Source organism: Mobula hypostoma, chromosome 8 (genome assembly GCF_963921235.1).
Source record: "Mobula hypostoma chromosome 8, sMobHyp1.1, whole genome shotgun sequence".
NCBI lineage: Eukaryota > Metazoa > Chordata > Chondrichthyes > Myliobatiformes > Myliobatidae > Mobula > Mobula hypostoma.
Genome location: NC_086104.1, coordinates 106,071,278 through 106,092,448, shown reverse-complemented (window position 1 = coordinate 106,092,448; position 21,171 = coordinate 106,071,278). Strand labels below are relative to the sequence as shown.

The 21,171-nt window shown below is 46.6% G+C and overlaps 1 protein-coding gene across 7 annotated transcripts in view; it reads left to right on the top strand.

The window, feature by feature from the left end:
• dop1a (DOP1 leucine zipper like protein A) overlaps positions 1-21,171 on the top strand; it is a 214,119-nt gene that overhangs the window by 183,001 nt on the left and 9,947 nt on the right. For all 7 annotated transcript variants that reach the window (XM_063056554.1, XM_063056552.1, XM_063056553.1 and 4 more), the window contains 2 exons: positions 1,062-1,198; positions 1,942-1,997. In XM_063056554.1, coding sequence (XP_062912624.1) covers positions 1,062-1,198; positions 1,942-1,997 — 193 coding nt within the window. The remainder of the gene's footprint in view (positions 1-1,061; positions 1,199-1,941; positions 1,998-21,171) is intronic.

Below are 21,171 nucleotides of genomic sequence, written 5' to 3'. Positions count from 1 at the left end.
GTGATCCTACTTGTGTATTGTTCCAACATGACCTTGCTGCTCTTTCATTCCTTGTGTCAGCTAATAAAGCTCATAAGATATTGGAGCAGAATTAGGCCATTTGGCCCTTTGAGTGCTCCACCATTTGATCACAGCTAATCCATTTCCCTCTCAAATCCATTCTCCTGCCTTCTCCCCATAATCTTTCATACCCTGACTTATCAAAAATCTATCAACATTCACCTTAAATATACTCAATGCTTGGCCTCCACAGCTGTCTGTGGCAACGAATCCCACAGATTCACCACTCTCTGGGTAAAGAAATTCCTCCTCATCTCTGTTCTAAATGAACATCCCTCTATTCTGCGGCTGTGTCCTCTGATCTTAAAGTCCCCCACCACAGGAAACATCCTGTCCACATTCACTCTATATAGGTGTTCAACATTCTATAGTTTTCAATGAGATTCCCCCTCATTCTTCTAAGTTCCAGTGATTACAGGCCCAGAGCCTTCAAATGCTCCTCATGTGATAAGCCTTTCAATCCTGGAATCATTTTCGTGAGCCTCCTTTGAAAACTTCCCGATGTCAGACATCCTTCCTTAGAATAGGGGCCCAAAACTGCTACAATACTCCAAGTGAGGCCTCACCAGTGCCTTATAAACCCTCAGCTTTACATCCTTGTTTTTATATTCTAGTCCTATGAGAAACATCCCTTCTGCCTTCTGAACCGGTCCAGCTACTTTGTATAAATCTATAGTCCTAAATTGCTCTGTCCCTCCACCACTCACCATCCTGCCACTTACAGTTTATTCCCTCGCCTTGTTATACCAAATGTATCATCCCAGGACTCACCCCACAGTAAGTTCTATTTGCCACATCTCTGAGCAGGCCACTTCTCTCTTGTAGTCTCATCTGTTCTCTCTAATCCCGGCTGCTCAGAGTAACATTAAGTAACTTGGCACAATTTTTGTACAGAAATTCTCCTTTGTGTTATCATTTGAGCATTGTCTTTGACCGCTGATGTAAGTGGCAAATTCCTAGGGATTGAGTTGATGTTGGTGTTGTGCTGTGCTCCGTTCCAGAACGGCTGGTGGAAAGTCTGCGTCTGCCGCAAGTCCCCACACTCCATGCCCAAGTTTTCCTCTTCTTCCGCGTCTTGTTATTACGGATCTCGGCACGCCACCTCACTTCCCTGTGGCCCACTATGATCACAGAACTGGTAAGTTAACCAGAAGCTTATGATATGAATGCAGTCCCATGTCTCCCCTTCCCTTCATTTTCTCCCTCTCAGTTTCCTCCAGCAAGATGCATTCCCGCTGCTCAGTTTACACTGATGGAGGCAAACTGTGTGTTCTGCATTGTTGCATTAACCCCATCCTTAGGTGGGCTGGGCTAATTCAGAAAGACAGTGAAAAATCACTGTGTGAAAGTCAAAGCAACTTCAGACACTGGATTTCCTAAATAAAGACAGAAACAGTTGCAAATGCACAGCAGGTCAGGCAGCTTCTATGGAGGGAGAAACAAAGCTGATGTTTTGATGAAGGTTTCAGTCTGAAAAGTTATAGTTTCTCCTTCCACAGGCGCTGCCTGACCTGCGGAGAGTTTGCTGCATTCTGTGAAAATCATTGTGTATGTAATGCATTTGCTAAGCACTTTTGCCCAAACAACGTTTTGCCCGTGGCCAATTGAGAAATGCAGCAAAGTGAGTGGCAGAATCCTGAGAGGGCCTGAGCACATTATTATTGATCAGATTCACTGCTGGAGTGCGGATGTTGTTGAAGTAAAGGATGTATATTCTCTTCCCATGGATGCCTTATCAAGGGAAAGACATTGCTGCTTTGCACATACTATAGACATGGTCTTCCTCCTCAACGAAGAGAGAATTTTGTGCAAGGGATTTTGTTTTTACTGGTCATGAGATTACATTTTATCATTTTCTGCTTCTTTCCTCCTTCACTAAAGGTCCAAGTATTTCTGCTGATTGAACAGGAGCTGACAGCAGATGAAGACATTTCAAGGTAAGAGTTTCCCATGGCCTTTCAGAGCTTTTTGTTTGGTTCTTGCTTAGCAGCTTTCTAAAGTCTGACCAACCCTGCTAAGGGAACGGACTGCCTATTCATCCCACTGGGATAAAGGAAGTGCAGGATGCCAACTCGAATCAGAATCAGGTTTAATATTACCAGCATATGTTATGAAATTTGTTAACTTTACAGCAGCAGTACAATGCAATACACAATAATAGAGAAGAAGAAAAGTGTGAATTACAGTTAGTGTGTGTGTGTATATATATATATATTTTTTTCCAGTCAAATTAAATAGTGCAAAAATAAAAATTAATAAAATAAATAAGGAGGTAGTGTTCAAGGGTTCAATGTCCGTTCAGGAATCTGATGGCTGAGGGGAGAAGCTGTTCCAGAATCAGGTGTGTGCCTTCAGGCTTCTGTACCTCCTTTCTGTTTCTTTCTGGACACCAGACCCAACCAATTACCCACCACCACCACTCTCCTCTGTCTAGTGGAACTTGTCCTCACTCTTAATAATTTCCCCTTTGGCTCCTCCCACTTCCTTCCTACAGAAGGTGTAGCCATGGGCACTTGAATGGGGCCCAGCTATGCCTGCCTTTTTGTCGGCTACATGGAACAGTCTATATTTCAAGCTTACACTGGTGTCACTTCCCCACTTTTCCTACACTGCAATGATGACTGCATTGGTGCTGCTTTCTGCAACCACGCGGAACTTGTCGCCTTCATCAACCTTGCCTCCAACTTCCACCCTGCCCTCAAATTTACCTGGTTCATTTCTGACACCTCCCTCCCCTTTCTTGATCTCACTGTCTCCATCTCTGGAGACAGCTTATCTACTGATGTTTATTATAAACCCACGGACTTTCACTGCTGCCTGGATTATACCTCTTCCCACCTGGTTGCTTGTAAAAACACCATCCTCTTCTCTCCATTTCTCCATTACCGCCGCATCTGCTGTCAGGATGAGGCTTTCACTCTGGAAAGAAGGTGATGTCCTCCATTTTCAAAGGAAGGGGCTTCCCTTCCTCCACCATCACTGCTGCCCTCAACTGCATCTCTTCCATTTCACGCATGTCTGCTCTTACTGCATCCTCCTACCACCCGGCCAGGGATAGGATTCCTCATGTCCTCACCTATCACCCCACCAGCCTCCGCATCTAGCACATAATTCCCTGGAACTTCCATTGTCTCCAATAGGATCCCACCACCAAGCACATCATCCCCCTCTTCCCCCCCACCCCCTCCCACTTTCTGCTTTCTGCAGGGATCGCTCCCTACGTGACTCCCTCATCCCTCCCCACTGATCTCCCTCCTGGCACTCATCCTTGCAAGTGGAACAAGTGCTACACCTGCCCGCTACACTTCTTCCCTCACTGCCATTCAGGGCTCCAACCAGTTCTTCCGGGTGAGGTGACACTTCACCTGTCAGTCTGTTGGGGTCATATACTGTGTTCGGTGCTCCCGGTGTGGCTTTCTGTATATCGGTGAGACCCGACATAGATTGAGAGACCATTTCGCTGAGCACCTACGCTCTGTCCGCTGGAAGAAACATAGAAACCCGACAGCACAATACAGGCCCTTCTGAGAACAATGCTATGCCGAACATGTACTTACTTTAGAAACTTCCTAGGGTTACCCATAGCCCTCTATTTTTCTGAGCTCTGTGTACATTTCCAGGAGTCTCTTAAAAGACCCTATCGTATCCGCCTCCACCACCATTGCCGGCCGCCCATTCCACGCACTCACCACTCTCTGCGTAATAAACTTACCCCTGACATGTCCTCTGTACCTACTTCCAAGCACCTTAAAACTGTACCCTCTGGTGTTAGCCATTTCAGCCCTGGGGAAAAAGCCTCTGACTATCCACACGATCAGTGCCTCTCACCACCTTACGTACCTCTATCAGGTCACCTCTCATCCTCCGTCGCTGCAAGGAGAAAAGACCAAGTTCACTCAACCTGTTCTCATAAGGCATGCTCCCCAATCCCGGCAACATCCTTGTAAATCTCCTTTGCACCCTTTCTATAGCTTCCACATCCTTCCTGTAGTGAAGTGACCAGAACTGTGCACAGTACTCCAAAAGGGGTCTGACCAGGGTGCTATACAGCTGTAACATTACCTCTCGGCTCCTAAACTCAATCCCACAGTTGATGAAGGCCAATGCACTGTATGCCTCCTTAACGACAGAGTCAACCTGCGCAGCAGCTTTGAGTGTCCTATGGACTCGGACCCCAAGATCCCTCTGATCCTCCACACTGCCAAGAGTCTTGCCATTATATATGACCTACTAAAATGAACCACCTCATACTTATCCGGGTTGAACTCCATCTGCCACTTCTCAGTCCTATCGATTTCTTGCTGGAACCTCTGACAGCCCTCCACACTATCCACAACACACCCAACCTTTGTGCCATCAGCAGATTTACTAACCCATTCCTCCACTTCCTCATCCAGGTCATTTATAAAAATCACGAAGAGTAGGGGTCCCAGAACAGATCACTGAGGCACACCACTGGTCACCGGCTTTCATGCAGAATATGACCCGTCTACAACCACTCTTTGCCTTCCGTGGGCAAGCCAATTCTGGATCCACAAAGTAAGGTCCCCTTGGATCCCATGACTCCTTACTTTCTCAATAAGCCTTGCATGGGGTACCTTGTCAAATGCCTTGCTGAAATCCATATACACTACATCTACGGCTCTACCTTCATTAGTGTGTTTAGTCACATCCTCAAAAAAATTCAATCAGGCTTGTGAGGTACGACCTGCCTTTGGCAAATAGTCATAGTCATACTTTATTGATCCCGGGGGGAAATTGGTTTTCGTTACAGTTGCATCATAAATAATAAATAGTAATAGAACCATAAATAGTTAAATAGTAATATGTAAATTATGCCGGTAAATTATGTAATAAGTCCAGGACCAGCCTATCGGCACAGGGTGTCTGACTCTCCAAGGGAGGAGTTGTAAAGTTTGATGGCCACAGGCAGGAATGACTTCCTATGACGCTCTGTGTTGCACCTTGGAGGAATGAGTCTCTGGCTGAATGTACTCCTGTGCCCACCCAGTACATTATGTAGTGGATGGGAGACATTGACCAAGATGGCATGCAACTTAGACAGCATCCTCTTTTCAGACACCACCGTCAGAGAGTCCAGTTCCATCCCCACAACATCACTGGCCTTACGAATAAGTTTGTTGATTCTGTTGGTGTTTGCTACCCCCAGCCTGCTGCCCCAGCACACAACAGCAAACATGATAGCACTGGCCACCACAGACTCGTAGAACATCCTCAGCATCGTCCGGTAGATGTTAAAGGACCTCAGTCTCCTCAGGAAATAGAGACGGCTCTGACCCTTCTTGTAGACAGCCTCAGTGTTCTTTGACCAGTCCGGTTTATTGTCAATTCGTATCCCCAGGTATTTGTAATCCTCCACCATGTCCACACTGACCCCCTGGATGGAAACAGGGGTCACCGGTATCTTAGCTCTCCTCAGGTCTATCACCACCTCCTTAGTCTTTTTCACATTAAGCTGCAGATAATTCTGCTCACACCATGTGACAAAGTTTCCTACAGTAGCCCTGTACTCAACCTCATCTCCCTTGCTGATGCATCCAACTATGGCAGAGTCATCCGAAAACTTCTGAAGATGACAAGACTCTGTGCAGTAGTTGAAGTCCGAGGTGTAAATGGTGAAGAGAAAGGGAGACAAGGCCGTCCCCTATGGAGCCCCAGTGCTGCTGATCACTCTGTCGGACACACAGTGTTGCAAGCACACGTACTGTGGTCTGCCAGTCAGGTAATCAAGAATCCATGATACCAGGGAAACATCCACCTGCATCGCTGTCAGCTTCTCCCCCAGCAGAGCAGGGCTGATGGTGTTGAACGCTCTGGAGAAGTCAAAAAACATGACCCTCACAGTGCTCGCTGGCTTGTCCAGGTGGGCGTAGACACGGTTCAGCAGGTAGATGATGGCATCCTCAACTCCTAGTTGGGGCTGGTAGGCGAACTGGAGGGGATCTAAGTGTGGCCTGACCATAGGCTGGAGCAGCTCCAGGACAAGTCTCTCCAGGGTCTTCATGATGTGGGAGGTCAATGCCACCGGTCTCTAGTCATTGAGGCCGCTGGGGCGCGGCGTCTTCAGCACAGGGACGAGGCAGGACGTCTTCCACAGTACAGAAACCCTCCAGAGCCTCAGGCTCAGGTTGAATACATGGCGAAGTACTCCACATAGCTGAGGGGCACAGGCTTTGAGCACCTTGGTACTGCTGCCTTGCTTGGGTTGAGAGGTTTCAGCTGTCCTCTCACCTGTTCAGCCGTGAAGCCCACCGTGGTGGTTTTGTGTGGGGGAGGGGTATAGTCATGAGAGCAGGGTGGGGGACTGTGAGGAAGGGTAGGAGGGGAGAGTGGAATATGTGTTGGTTGGGGGCCGACAACAGATGGCTCATGTGTGGGATGGGCAGGGGCCACACTGTCAAATCTGTTAAAGAACAGGTTAAGTTCATTGGCCCTGTCCACACTGCCTTCAGCTCCTCTGTTGCTAGTTTGCCAGAACCCAGTGATGGTCCTCATACCCCTCCCAGACCTCTCTCATGTTGTTCTGCTGGAGTTTCCACTCAAGCTTCCTCCTGTACCTGTCTTTAGCCTCCCTGATCCTGGCTTTCAGGTCCCTCTGTATTGCCCTCAGCTCCTCCCTATTTCCATCTCTAAACACCCTCTTTTTAGCGTTCAGGATGTCCTTAATGTCCTTTGTCACCCATGGCTTGTTATTTGAATAACAAAGGACAGTTCTTGTCGGAACATTGCAGTCCACACAGAAGCTGATGTAATCAGTGACGCATTCTGTGAGCCCATCAATATCCTCTCCATGTGGCTCACAGAGTGCCTGCCAGTCTGTCACCTCAAAACATCCCTGGAGTGCCTCATAAGCCTCCTCTGACCATTTCCTCACTGTCCTCGAGGTTGCAGGTTTACTCTTCACCAGAGGCATGTAGCAGGGTTTTAGATGCACCAGGTTGTGATCTGACCTTCCCAGTGGGGGGAGGGGAGAGGAGCTGTATGCATCCTTAACGTTAGCGTACATCAAATCCAGAGTCCTCTCCCCTCTGGTTGTACAGCTCACATACTACGTGAAGTTGGACAGTGTTCTAGCCATGGTAACATGGTTGAAGTCACCCGAGATGGTGATGAGGGTAGTTGGGTGCTGGGTTTGTAATCTGGCTATGATGTTACATGCCAACGTCGGGTTAGCAGAGGGAGGGATGTACACAGCAACCACAATTGCATGCGAGATTTCCCTTGGCAAATAATATGGCCGGAGTCCAACAGCAAAACGTTCAATATCTGGGCTACAGACCCATTCCTTGATCATAATATGCCCAGGATTGCACCATCTGTTATTTAGCAGAACCGCCAGCCCCCCTCCTTTACGCTTACCGCTCTCCGTGCCATTCCGGTCAGCTCGAACGGTCTGGAAGCCCTCTATGGAAACGCTTTGATCGGGTATGTCCTCGTGCAGCCATGTCTCAGTGAAGCACATGACATCGCTCTCCCGAAATGTTCTCTGACTCCTGACAAGCATCATCAGTTCGTCGATTTTATTCCCCAGCGATCTCACATTTCCCATGATGAGAAAGGGGAGACACGGCTTATAACTTCTCTTCTCCATAAGCCTCTGTTGTCTCAACCCGGTCCTCTTCCCTCGCCTTTTTGATCCCCCTCTGCATCCTCTGTGTGTTTTCCTCCAGATTTCAGCCGGGCTGATTATTCCTAATCATATTATCCCTCTCCAAATGTTCATAAATCCTGCTTCTCAGGATCTTTTCCATCAACTTACCAACCACTGAAGTAAGACTCACTGGTCTATAATTTCCTGGGCTATCTCTACTCCCTTTCTTGAATAAGGGAACAACATCTGCAACCCTCCAGTCCTCTGGAACCTCTCCCGTCCCTAATGATGCAAAGATCATTGCCAGAGGCTCAGCAATCTCCTGTCTCACCTCCCACAGTAGCCTGGGGTACATCTCATCCAGTCCCAGAGACTTATCCAACTTGATACTTTCCAAAAGCTCCAGCACATCCTCTTTCTTAATGTCTATATGCTCAAGCTTTTGAATCTGCTGTAAGTCATCCCTACAATTGACAAGATCCTTTTCTATAGTGAATACTGAAGCAAAGTATTCATTAAGTACCTCTGCTATTTCCTCTGGTTCCATTCACACTTTTCCACTGTCACATTTGATTGGTCCTATTCTCTCACATAGAAACATAGAAAATAGGTGCAGGAGTAGGCCATTTGGCCCTTCAAGCCTGCACCGCCATTCAGTATGATCATGGCTGATCATCCAACTCAGAACTCTGTACCTGCCTTCTCTCCATACCCCCTGATCCCTTTAGCCACAAAGGCCATATCTAACTCCCTCTTAAATATACCCAATGAACTGGCCTCAACTGTTTCCTGTGGCAGAGAATTCCACAGATTCACCACTCTCTGTGAAGAAGTTTTTCCTCATCTTGGTCCTAAAAGGCTTTCCCTTTATCCTTAAACTGTGACCCCTTGTTCTGGACTTCCCCAATATCGGGAACAATCTTCCTGCATCTAGCCTGTCCAATCCCTTTAGAATTTTATACGTTTCAATAAGATCCCCCCTCAATCTTCTAAATTCCAGCAAGTATAAGCCTAGTCGATCCACCCAGTCTTCCATCATATGAAAGTCCTGCCATCCCAGGAATCAATCTGGTGAACCTTCTTCGTACTCCCTCCATGGCAAGAATGTCTTTCCTCAGATTAGGGGACCAAAACTGCTCCAAGTGTGGTCTCACCAAGGCCTTGTACAACTGCAGTAGTACCTCCCTGCTCCTGTACTCGAATCCTCTTGCTGTGAATGCCAGCATACCATTCGCCTTTTTCACCGTCTGCTGTACCTGCATGCCCACTTTCAATGACTGGTGTACAATGACACCCAGATCTCGTTGCACCTCCCCTTTTCCTAATCGGCCACCATTCAGATAATAATCTGTTTTCCTGTTTTTGCCAACAAAATGGATAACCTCATTTATCCACATTAAATTGCATCTGCCATAAATTTGCCCACTCACCTAACCTATCCAAGTCACCCTGCATTCTCTCAACATCCTCCTCGCAGCTAACACTGCCACCCAGCTTCCTGTCATCCGCAAACTTGGAGATGCTGCATTTAATTCCTTCGTCTAAGTCATTAATATATATTGTAAGCAACTGGGGTTCCAGCACTGAGCCTTGCGGTACCCCACTAGTCATTGCCTGCCATTCTGAAAAGGTCTCGTTTATTCCCACTCTTTGCTTCCTGTCTTCCAACCAATTCTCTATCCACATCAATACCTTACCCCCAATACCGTGTGCATTAAGTTTGCACACTAATCTCCTGTGTGGGACCTTGTCAAAAGCCTTTTGAAAATCCAAATATACCACATCCACTGGTTCTCCCCTATCCATTCTACTAGTTACATCCTCAAAAAAATTCTATGAGATTTGTCAGGCATGATTTTCCTTTCACAAATCCGTGCTGACTTTGTCCCATGATTTCACCGCTTTCCAAATGTGCTGTTATCACACCTTTGATAACTGACTCTAGCATTTTCCCCACCGCCAATGTTAGATCCCACATCCTCCTGGCTAATGTCCTTCCTTTCTATTGCATTTATCTCCTCTCTAACCAGCAATGCTACCCCACCTCCTTTTCTTTCATGTCTATCCCTCCTGTATATTGAATATCCCTGAATGTTGAACTCCCATCCTTGGTCACCCTGGAGCCATGTCTCTGTGATCCCAACTATATTATATTCATTAATAACTATCTGCACTTTCAATTCATCCACCTTGTTATGAAAGCTCCTTGCATTGACACACAAAGCCTTCAGGCTCACTTTTACAACACTCTTAGCCCTTATACAATTATGTTGAAAAGTGGCTTTTTTTGATTTTTGCCCTGCATTTGCCAGCCTGCCACTTTTACTTTTCACCTTACTACTTATTGCTTCTACCCTCATTTTACACCCCTCTGTCTCTCTGCACTTGTTCCCATCCCCCTGCCACATTAGTTTAAATCCTCCTGAACAACAATAGCAAATGCTCCCATTAGGACATTGGTTCCAGTCCAGCCCACGTCTTCTCCACTTGCTCTTCACATACTTGTAGAATGCCTTGGGGTTTTCTTTAACCCTGCTCACCAAGGCCTTCCAATGGCCCCTTCTGGCTCTCCTAATTTCATTCTTAAGCTCCTTCCTGCTAGCCTTATAATCTTCATTACCTAGTTTTCTGAACCTTTTGTAAGCTTTTCTTTTCTTCTTGACTAGATTTTCAACAGCCTTTGTACACCACAGTTCCTGTACCCTGCCATCCTTTTCCCTGTCCCATTGGCATGTACCTGTGCAGAATGCCACGCAAATATCCCCTGAACATTTGCCACATTTCTGCTGTACGTTTCCCTGAGAACATCTGTTCCTAATTTATGCTTCCAAGTTCCTGATATATTTTCCCTTTCTCCGATTAAATGCTTTCTTAACTTGTCTGTTCCTATCTCTCTCCAATGCTATGTTAAAGAAGATAGAATTGTGATCGCTATTTCCAAACTACTCTCCCACTTAGAAATTTGACACCTGACCAGGTTCATTTCCCAATACCAGATCAAGTACAGCCTTAACTCATCTAAACCACTTGCTGTAGGGAGATGCCAATCAATATTTGGGAAGTTAAAATCTCCCACCACGACAACCCTGCTATTATTACTCGTTTCCAGAATCTGTCTTCCTATCTGCTCCTCGATGACCCTGTTACTATAGGGTGGTCTATAAAAAGAAAACCCAGTAGACTTATTGACCTCTTCCTGTTTCTAACTTCCACCCTCAAAAACTCAGTAGACAATCCCTCTATGACTTCCTCCTTTCTGCAACCATGACACTATCTCTGATCAGCATTGCCACGCCCCCACCTCTTTTGCCTCCCTCCCTGTCCTTTCTGAAACATCTAAAGCCTGGTACTCGAAGTAACCATTCCTGCCTCTGAGCCATCCAAGTCTCTGTAATGGCCACAACATCATAGCTCCAAGTACTGATCCACGTGCTAAACTCATCCGCTTTGTTCAGGATGCTTCTTGCATTATTAAAATAGACACATCTGAAACCATCGGTGTGAGTGCATCCCTTCTCTATCAACTGCCTATCCTCCCTCTCTCACTGTCTTCAAGCTTTCTCTCTTTGTGAGCCAACTGAGCGAAGTGGGATCTCTCAGTGGCCACCCATTTTAATTCCGATACAGTATGTTTGTCCATGGCTTCCTCTAGTATCACAACGAGGCCACATTCAAGTTGGAGGAATAACACCTTATATTCTGTCTGGGTAGCCTCTGGCATGAATATGGATTTCTCGAACTTTGGGTAATGCCCCCCCCCCACCATTCTCCTTCTCCTTCCCCTTCCCCTTCTCTCTCTCTCACCTTAGCTCCTTACCTGTCCATCACCTCCCTCTGGTGTTCCTTCCCCCTTTTATTTCTTCCATGGCCTTCTGTTCTGTCCTATCAGATTCCCCCTTCTCCAGCCCTGAATCTCACCAATCAACTTCCCAGCGCTTTACTTCATCCCTCCCCCTCCCATTTTCATCTATCGCCTTGTGTTTCTCTCTCCCCTCCCCCACCTTTTGTTCTGCCAGAGTCTCGGCCCAAAACATCAACTGTACTTTTTTCCATAAATGCTGCCTGGCCTGCTGAGTTCCTCCAGCATTTTGTGTGTGTTCCTTGGATTTCCAGCATCTGCAGATTTTCTCTTGTTTCTGGACTTCCTTCCTGATGGTAACAATGAGAAGACCTGGGTGATGGGTTTCTTAATGATGGATGCTGCCTTTTTGAGGAATGGCTCCTTGAAGGTGTCCTGGGTACTATGGAGGCTGGTGCCCATGATGGAGCTGACTAAGTTTACAACTCTCTGCAGCTTCCTTCAATCCTGTGCAGTAGCCCCCTGCCCCCAGTCCATACCAGATGGTGATGTAGCCAGTTAGAATGCTCTCTACAGTATGTCTGTAGAAATTTGCGAGTGTCTTTGGTGACATACTAAGTCTCCTAATGAAATCTAGCTGCTGCCGTGCCTTCTTTCGACAGTCCGATCAGCAGCAGGAGCAGTGCACGGCTATGAGGTATCTCGCATTTTGGTGACGCTTGTTTAAAAGTACAGAAGGGACAAGCGAAGTGGCCATTGTCAGGGTGGCCGTTGTTAGGAGTAGGCCAGCGGTGAGAGTAGGAAGTGTCAGGCTTTGGCTCAAAGGAGGCTGCGGCTCGAAAGAGGCGTTAGCTCTGGGTAAGGTTCCTTTCTTTCCCTCTTTTACTGTATCTAGTGCAGTAAACACCTGTTGTGGGGCTTCATGCTGGATGTTAGAGTCCTGCGAGACCCAGAGTCTCCCAGGGAACTACATCTGCATGAAGTGCATCCGACTGAAGCTGCTTGAAGACTATGTTAGGGATCTGGAGCAGCAACTGGATGATCTTCGGCTTGTACAGGAGAGTGAGGAGATCATCGATCAGAGCTACAGGGAAGTAGTCACCCCTAAGTTGCAGGAGGTGAGTAGCTGGGTGACTGTAAGGAGAAATAGAAATATAATTAGGCAGTTAGCACAGAGCACCACTGTGGCCATTCCCATCAATAATAAGCATACCACTTTGGATACTGTTGTGGGGATGACCTTCCAGGGGAATGCCATGGAGGTGGGGTTACTGGCATTGAGCATGGGTCCATGGTGCAGAAGGGAAAGAGGGAGAAGAGGAGAGCGGTAGTGATAGGGGGACTCAATAGTCAGGGGAACAGACAGGAGGCTCTGTGGATGTGAACAGGACACCCAGATGGTATGTTGCCTCCCAGGTGCCAGGGTCAGGGACATCTTGGATCACATCCACAACATTTTGGAGAGGGAGGGAGAGCAGCCAGATGTCTTGTTACATATTGGTACCAATGACATGGGAAGGAAAAGCAAAAAGGTCCTGAAAAGAGAATCTAGAGAGCTAGCTAGAAAGCTGAGAAGCAGGATCTCCCATGTAGTAATTTCTGGATTCCTGCCTGTGCCATGTGCCAGTGAGGGTAGAAACAGGATGATCTGGCAAATTAATACATATCTGAGAACTGATGCAGAGGGCAAGGCTTCAGGCTCTTGGATCATTGGGATCTCTTCTGGGGGAGGTACGACCTGTTCTAAAGTGACAGGTTGCACCTGAACCCGAGAGGAACCAATATTCTCACGGGCAGGTTTGTTAGAACTGTTGGGGAGGGTTTAAACTAATTTAGCAGGGGGTGGAAACCAGAGTGAAGGGACTCACGATAGGGCAGATGGTGAAAAAGCAAAGATAGTGTGCAGTCAGACTGTCAGGAAGGGCAAGCTGATGATAGGACATAATTGCAGCCAGCAGGGTGAGTATCAGTGCATTAGGGATGCAGAATCACAAAGTGTAGCAAATAAAGTACTCAAGGTGTTACCTCTCAATGCACGGAGTATAAGAAATAAAGTGGATGATCTTGTTGCACTTTTACAGGTTGTTGGGAATAATGTTGTGGGCATCGCTGAATCGTGGCTGAAGGATGGTTGTAGTCGGGAGCTCAATGTCCAAGGTTAAATGTTGTGTTTGAGGGATGGGAAGGTAGGCAGAGAGGGTGGAGTGGCTCTGCTGGTAAAGAATGACATCAAATCAGTAGAAAAAATTGACATGGGATTGGAAGATGTAGAATCCTTGAGAGTTGAGTTAAGAAACTGCAAGGGTAAAAGGATGGCAGTTATATACTGGCCTCTCAACAATAGCTGGGATGTGGACCACAGATTACAACAGGGAAAAGAAAAGACATTTCAAAAGGGCAATGTTATGATAGTCATGGGAGATTTCAACACACAGGTGGATTGGGAAGATCAGGTTGGAAGTGGATCCCAAGAGAGTGAGTTTGTTGAATGTCTACAAGGTAGCTTTTTAGAGTGGTTTGTCATTGAGCCTACTAGGGGATCTGCTATACTGGATTGGGTGTTATGTAATGAACAGGAGGTGATTAGGGAGCTGAAGGTAAAAGAACCCTTAGGAGGCAATGATCACAGTATGATTGAGTCCAACTTGAAATTTAATAGGGAGAAAGTAAAGTCTGATGTAGCAGTGTTTCAGTGGAGTAAAGGAAATGACAGTGGTGTGAGAGAGCAGTTGGCCAAAGTAAATTGGAAGGAGATGCAGGCACAGATGTCAGCAGAGCAGCAATAATGTGTGTTTCTAGGAAAAATGAGGAAGGTGCAGGATAGATGTATTCCAAACACAAAGATACCCAAATGGCAAAATACTACAAACATGGCTGACAAGGGAAGGCAAAGCTAATGTAAAAGCTAAAGAGAGGGCATACAACAAAGCAAAAAGTAGTGGAAAGATAGAGAATTAGAAAGCTTTAAAAACCCGACAGAGCAACTAAAAGAATCATTAGGAGGGGAAATATGAAAGCAAGCTAGCAAACAAAATACTAAGAGCTTTTTCAAGTATGTAAAAAAAAAAGAAAGATGAGAGTGGATATAGGACCGCTAGAAAATGAGGCCAGCGAAGTAATAACAGGGGCCAAGGAGATGGCAGATGAACTAAATGAGTATTTTGCATCAGTCTTCACTGTGAAAGACACTAGCAGTGTGCCAGATGTTGAAGGGTGTGAGGGAAGGGAAGTGAGTGCAGTTACTATTACAAGGCAGAAGGTGCTCAAAAAGCTGAAAGACCCAAGGCTACATAAGTCACCTGGACCAGATGAACTGCACCCCAGGGTTCTGAAAGAGATTGTGGATACATTAGTAATGATCTTTCAAAAATCATTGGACAACGACAGGGTGCCCGAGGACTGGAAAATTGCAAATATCGCTCAAAAGGAAGAAGGCAGCAGAAATGAAATTATAGACCAGTTAGCCTGACCTCAGTGTTGGGAAGATGATGGAGTCAATTGTTAAGGATGAGGTGATGGAGTACTTGGTGACACAGGACGAGAATGGACCAAGTTAAGGGAAAGTCCTGCCTGACGAACCTGTTGAAATTCTTTGAGGAGATTACACATAGGTTAGGTGAAGGGGATGTAATGGATGTTGTACATCCAGACTTTCAGAAGGCCTTTGACAAGGTGCCACACATGAGGCTGCATACCAAGTTAAGAGCCATGGTATTACAGGAAAGTTACTAGCATGGTTAGAGCATTGACTGATTGGTAGGAGGCGCGAGTGGGAATAATAGGATCCTTTTCTGGTTGGCTGCCAGTGACCAGTGGTGTTCCGCAGGGGTTGGTGTTGGATTCACTTCTTTTTATGCTGTATATCAATGATTTAGATGATGCAATAAATGGCTTTGTTGCCAAGTTTGCAGATGATACGAAGATCGGTGGAGGGGCAGGTAGTGTTGAGGAAGCAGGTAGGATGTAGAAGGACTTAGACAGATTAGAAGAATGGGCAAGAAAGAAGCAAATGAAATACCATGTTGGAAAATGCATGGTCATGCACTTTGGTAGTAGAAATAAATGTGCGGACTATTTTCTAAACAGAGAAAATCCAAAAATCTGAGATGCAAAGGGACTTGGGAGTCCTTGTGTAGAACACCCTGAAGGTTAACGTGCAGGTTGAGTTGGTGGTGAGGAAGGCAAATGCAATGTTAGCATTCACTTCAAGGGGACTAGAATACAAGAGCAGGACACATCAAAGTTGCTGGTGAACGCAGCAGGCCAGGCAGCATCGCTAGGAAGAGGTACAGTCGACGTTTCAGGCTGAGACCCTTCGTCAGGACTAACTGAAGGAAGAGTGAGTAAGAGATTTGAAAGTGGGAGGGGGAGGGGGAGATCCAAAATGATAGGAGAAGACAGGAGGGGGAGGTTGGAGCCAAGAGCTGGACAGGTGATTGGCAAAGGGGATACGAGAGGATCATGGGACAGGAGGTCTGGGAAGAAAGACGGGGGGGGGGGGACCCAGAGGATGGGCAAGAGGTATATTCAGAGGGACAGAGGGAGAAAAAGGAGAGTGAGAGAAAGAATGTGTGTATATAAATAAATAACGGATGTGGTAGGAGGGGGAGGTGGGGCATTAGTGGAAGTTAGAGAAGTCAATGTTCATGCCATCAGGTTGGAGGCTACCCAGACGGAATATAAGGTGTTGTTCCTCCAGTAGAGGAGGCCATGGATAGACATGTCAGAATGGGAATGGGATGTGGAATTAAAATGTGTGGCCACTGGGAGATCCTGCTTTCTCTGGCAGACAGAGCGTAGGTGTTCAGCAAAGCGGGCTCCCAGTCTGCATCGGGTCTCGCCAATATATATAGAAGGCCACATTGGGAGCACTGGACGTTATATATCACCCCAGCCACTCACAGGTGAAGTGTTGCCTCACCTGGAAGGACTGTCTGGGGCCCTGAATGGTGGCAAGGGAGGAAGTGTAAGGGCATGTGTAGCACTTGTTCCGCTTACAAGGATAAGTGCCCGGAGGGAGATCAGTGGGGTGGGATGGGGGGGACGAATGGACAAGGGGGTCGTGTAGGGAATGATCCCTGCGGAAAACAGAGGTGGGGGAGGGAAAGATGTGCTTAGTGGTGGGATCCCGTTGGAGGTGGCGGAAGTTACGGAGAATAATATGTTGGACCCGGAGGCTGGTGGGGTGATAGGTGAGGACCAGGGGAACCCTATTCCTAGTGGGGTGGCGGGAGGATGGAGTGAGAGCAGATGTGCGTGAAATGGGGGAGATGCGTTTAAGAGCAGAGTTGATAGTGGAGGAAGGGAAGCCCCTTTCTTTAAAAAAGGAAGACATCTCCCTCGTCCTAGAATGAAAAGCCTCATCCTGAGAGCAGATGCGGCGGAGATGGAGGAATTGCGAGAAGGGAATGGCATTTTTGCAAGAGACAGGGTGAGAAGAGGAATAGTTCAGATAGCTGTGAGAGTCAGTAGGCTTATAGTAGGCTTATAATCAGTGTATAAGCTGTCTCCAGAGACAGAGACAGAAAGATCTAGAAAGGGGAGGGAGGTGTCGGAAATGGACCAGGTAAACTTGAGGGTGGGGTGAAAGTTGGAGGCAAAGTTAATAAAGTCAACGAGCTCAGCATGCGTGCAGGAAGCAGCGCCAATGCAGTCGTCGATGTAGCGAAGGAAAAGTGGGGGACAGATACCAGAATAGGCACGGAACATAGATTGTTCCACAAAGCCAACAAAAAGGCAGGCATAGCTAGGACCCATACGGGTGCCCATAGCTACACCTTTAGTTTGGAGGAAGTGGGAGGAGCCAAAGGAGAAATTATTAAGAGTAAGGACTAATTCCACTAGACAGAGTAGAGTGGTGATAGAGGGGAACTGATTAGGTCTGGAATCCAAAAAGAAGCGGAGAGCTTTGAGACCTTCCTGATGGGGGATGGAAGTATATAGGGACTGGACATCCATGGTGAAAATAAAGCAGTGGGGGCCAGGGAACTTAAAATCATCGAAAAGTTTAAGAGTGTGAGAAGTGTCACGAACATAGGTAGGAAGGGATTGAACAAGGGGGGATAAAACCGTGTCGAGCTATGCGGAAACGAGTTTGGTGGGGCAGGAGCAAGCTGAGACAATAGGTCGGCCAGGACAGGCAATAAAGAGATCCAGAGCAGGCAGAAGACCAGAGCGGGGTGTCCATGAAGAAGAGGAGGGTTGAAGATGGGAGAAGGGGTCATCGGTGGGGGTGGAAGAGTCCTTGCCGAAGAAGTAGGCTCGGAGACGGAGACGGCGGAAGAAGAGTTCCGCATCATGGCGAACACGGAACTCGCTGAAGTGTGGGCGAAGGGGGACAAAGGTGAGGCCCTTACTGAGGACAGAGCATTCTGCCTCCGACAGTTGAAGGTCGGAGAGGATGGTAAAGACCGAGCACGGTAGCCTCCAACCTGATGGCATGAACATTGACTTCTCTAACTTTTGCTAATGCCCCACCTCCCCCTCGTACCCCATCCGTTATTTATTTATATACACGCATTCTTCCTCTCTCTCTCCTTTTTCTCCCTCTGTCCCTCTGACTATATCCCTTGCCCATCCTCTGGGTCCCCCCCCTTTTCTTTCTCCGTGGGCCTCCTGTCCCATGATCCTCTCATATCCCCTTTGCCAATCACCTGTCCAGCTCTTGGCTCCATCCCTTCCCCTCCTGTCTTCTCCTATCATTTTGGATCTCCCCCTCCCCTTCCCACTTTCAAATCTCTTACTAACTCTTCCTTCAGTTAGTCCTGACGAAACGTCGACTGTACCTCTTCCTAGAGATGCTGCCTGGCCTGCTGCGTTCACCAGCAACTTTGATGTGTGTTGCTTGAATTTCTAGCATCTGCAGAATTCCTGTTGTTTGCGTTTTTAAATACAAGAGCAGGGATGTGATGCTGAGGCTTTATAAGGCACTGGTGAGGCCTCGCCTTGAGTATTATGTATAGTTTTGGGCTCTTCATCTAAGAAAAGGTGTGCTGGCATTGGAGAGGGTCCAGAGGAGGTTCACAAGGATGATTCTGGGAATGAATGGGCTATCATACGAGGAACGTTTGATGGCTCTGGGTCTGTACTTGCTGGAATTCAGAAGTATGAGGAGGGATTTCATTGAAACCTTTCAAATGTTGCAAGGCCTAGACAGAGCAGACGTGGAAAGGATGTTTCCCATGGTGGGGGAGTCAAGGACAAGAGGGCAGAGCCTCAGGATAGAGGGGTGTCCATTTAAAGCAGAGATGCGAAGAAGTTTCTTTAGTCAGAGGGTAGTGAATTTGTGGAATTTATTACCACAGGCAGCTGTGGAGGCCAGGTCGTTGGGTGTATTTAAGGCAGAGCTTGATAGGTTCTTGATTGGACATGGCATCAAAGGTTACAGGGAGAAGGCTGGGGAATGGGGTTGAGGAGGGGAAACAAGGATCAGCCATGATTGAATGGCAGAGCAGACTCGATGGGCCAAATGGCCTAATTCTGCTCCTGTGTCTTATGGTCTTCATTGCAGTTGCATCGCTATGTTGGGCCCAGGATAGATCTTCAGACATATTGACACCCAGAAAGTTGAAACTGCTCACTCTGTCCACTTCTGATCTCTCTATGAGGACTGGTTTGTGTTCCCTCATCTTACCCTTTCTGAAGTCCACAATCAGTTCTTTGGTTTTACTGATGTTGAATGCGACTCCAGTCAACTAGCTGACGTATCTCACTCCTGTACGCCGACTTGTCACCGTCTAAAATTCTGCCAACAATAGTTGTATCATCAGCACATTTAGAGAATGCATTTGAGGTGAGCTTATATACAGTCATAGGGGTAGAGAGAGTAGAGTAGTGACTGATTTACCTTACTCTCATCAGTTCCTGGGAGACTTTGAAGATAGAGTCATTTAACAATTAAACAATCCTGTTCAAACTTACTGGATGTTATACAATGATGAGAGCTCTTTGTTTCATTACCTCCAGTCTGTGAGATCACTTGCACTTTTCTGAAGGAATGGTTGACATTTCTTAGGGACCACAGTAGCGTAGCAGTTAGCACCACACTATTAAAGTTATGGGCATCAAAGTTTAGTTCTGGTGTCCTCTGTAAGAAGTTTCTACGTGTGTGGGTTTCCTCCAGATACTCCTGTTTCCTCCCACAGTGCAAAGATGTACTGGTTAGTTGGTTAATTGGTCATTGTAAATTGTCCTGTGATTAGGCTAGGTTTAAATAGGCAGTATGCTGGGCAATGCAGCTCAAAGGGCCAGAAGGGTCTGTTCCATGCTATATCTCTACATAAAATAAATAAATATAAAACTTTTCCTACTTGGTTTTAGTTTAATTAATTCCATCTAATTACTTTAATATCTAAACAGAAAATGCTTACTAATTTTATGCTGAACAAATTACATATCAGATTTCTGTTTCTAAACCTACCCCCACCCCCAGCTCTGCAGTTGATTCTGTTTTGCTATTATTGTCTGGTATGGGGGGAGGGATCTGCACAGGATCGAAATAAGCTGCAGGAAGGTAAACTTAGTCAGCTCCTTCATGAGCACTAGCTCCCCAGCATCCAGCGCATCTTCAAGGAGCGGTGCCTCAGAAAGGCGGCATCCATCATTAAGAATCCCCATCACCCATGATGAGCCCTGCTTTTATTGTTACCATCAGAGAGGAAGGCACACACTCAACAATTCAGGAATAGCTTCTTACCTCTGCCATCAGACTTCTGAATGGATATTGAACCATAAACACAACCTCATTACTTTTTTATTTCATATATATGTGTGTGTATGTGTATGCCAATTATTAAACATAAAATAATTGATTGCATAATTACTCACCCCCTTCAAGTCGGTATTTAGTAGATGTATCTTTGTCGGCAATTACAGCCTTGAGTTTGTGTGAATAGGTCTCTATCAGCTTTGCATATCTGGACACTGCAATTTTTCCCCATTCTCCTTTACAAAATTGCTCAAGCTCTGTCAGATTGCATGGTGATCATGAGTGAACGGCCCTTTTTAAGTCCAGCCACAAATTCTCAATTGGATGGAGATCTGGACTCTGGCTTGGCCACTCCAGGACATTAACTTTGTTGATTTTAAGCCATTCCTTTGTGGTGGTAGCTTTATGCTTAGGTTCATTGTCTTGCTGGAAAGCAAGTTCTCTTGCAGACTGCATCAGGTTTTCCTCCAAGATTTCTCTGTGTTTTGCTGCATTCATTTTACCCTCTACCTTCGCAAGCCTTCTAGGGTCTCCTGCAGTGAAACATCCCCTCAGCATGATGTAGCCACCACCATGCTTCACGGTAGGGATGGTGTGTTTTTGATGATGTGTGGTGTTTGGCTTACACCAAACAGAGCTTTTAGTCTGATAGCCAAAAAGCTCAATTTTGACTTCATCAGACCATAGAGCCTTCTTCCAGCTGACTATAGAGTCTTCCACATGCCTACTGGCAAACTCTAGCGGAGACTTCATGTGAGTTTTTTTCAACAGTGGATTTCTCTTTGCCATTCTCCCATCTCAGTCACTGAAGCTTGTAACTCCTCTAGAGTTGTTGTAGGTTTCTTGGTGGCCTCCCTCACTTGTCCCCTTCTTGCACGGTCACTCAGATTTTGAGGACGGCCTGCTTTAGGCAGAATTCCATCTGTGCCATATTCTTTCCATTTCTTGATGATTGGCATTATTGTACTCCGAGGGATATTCAGTGACTCGGAA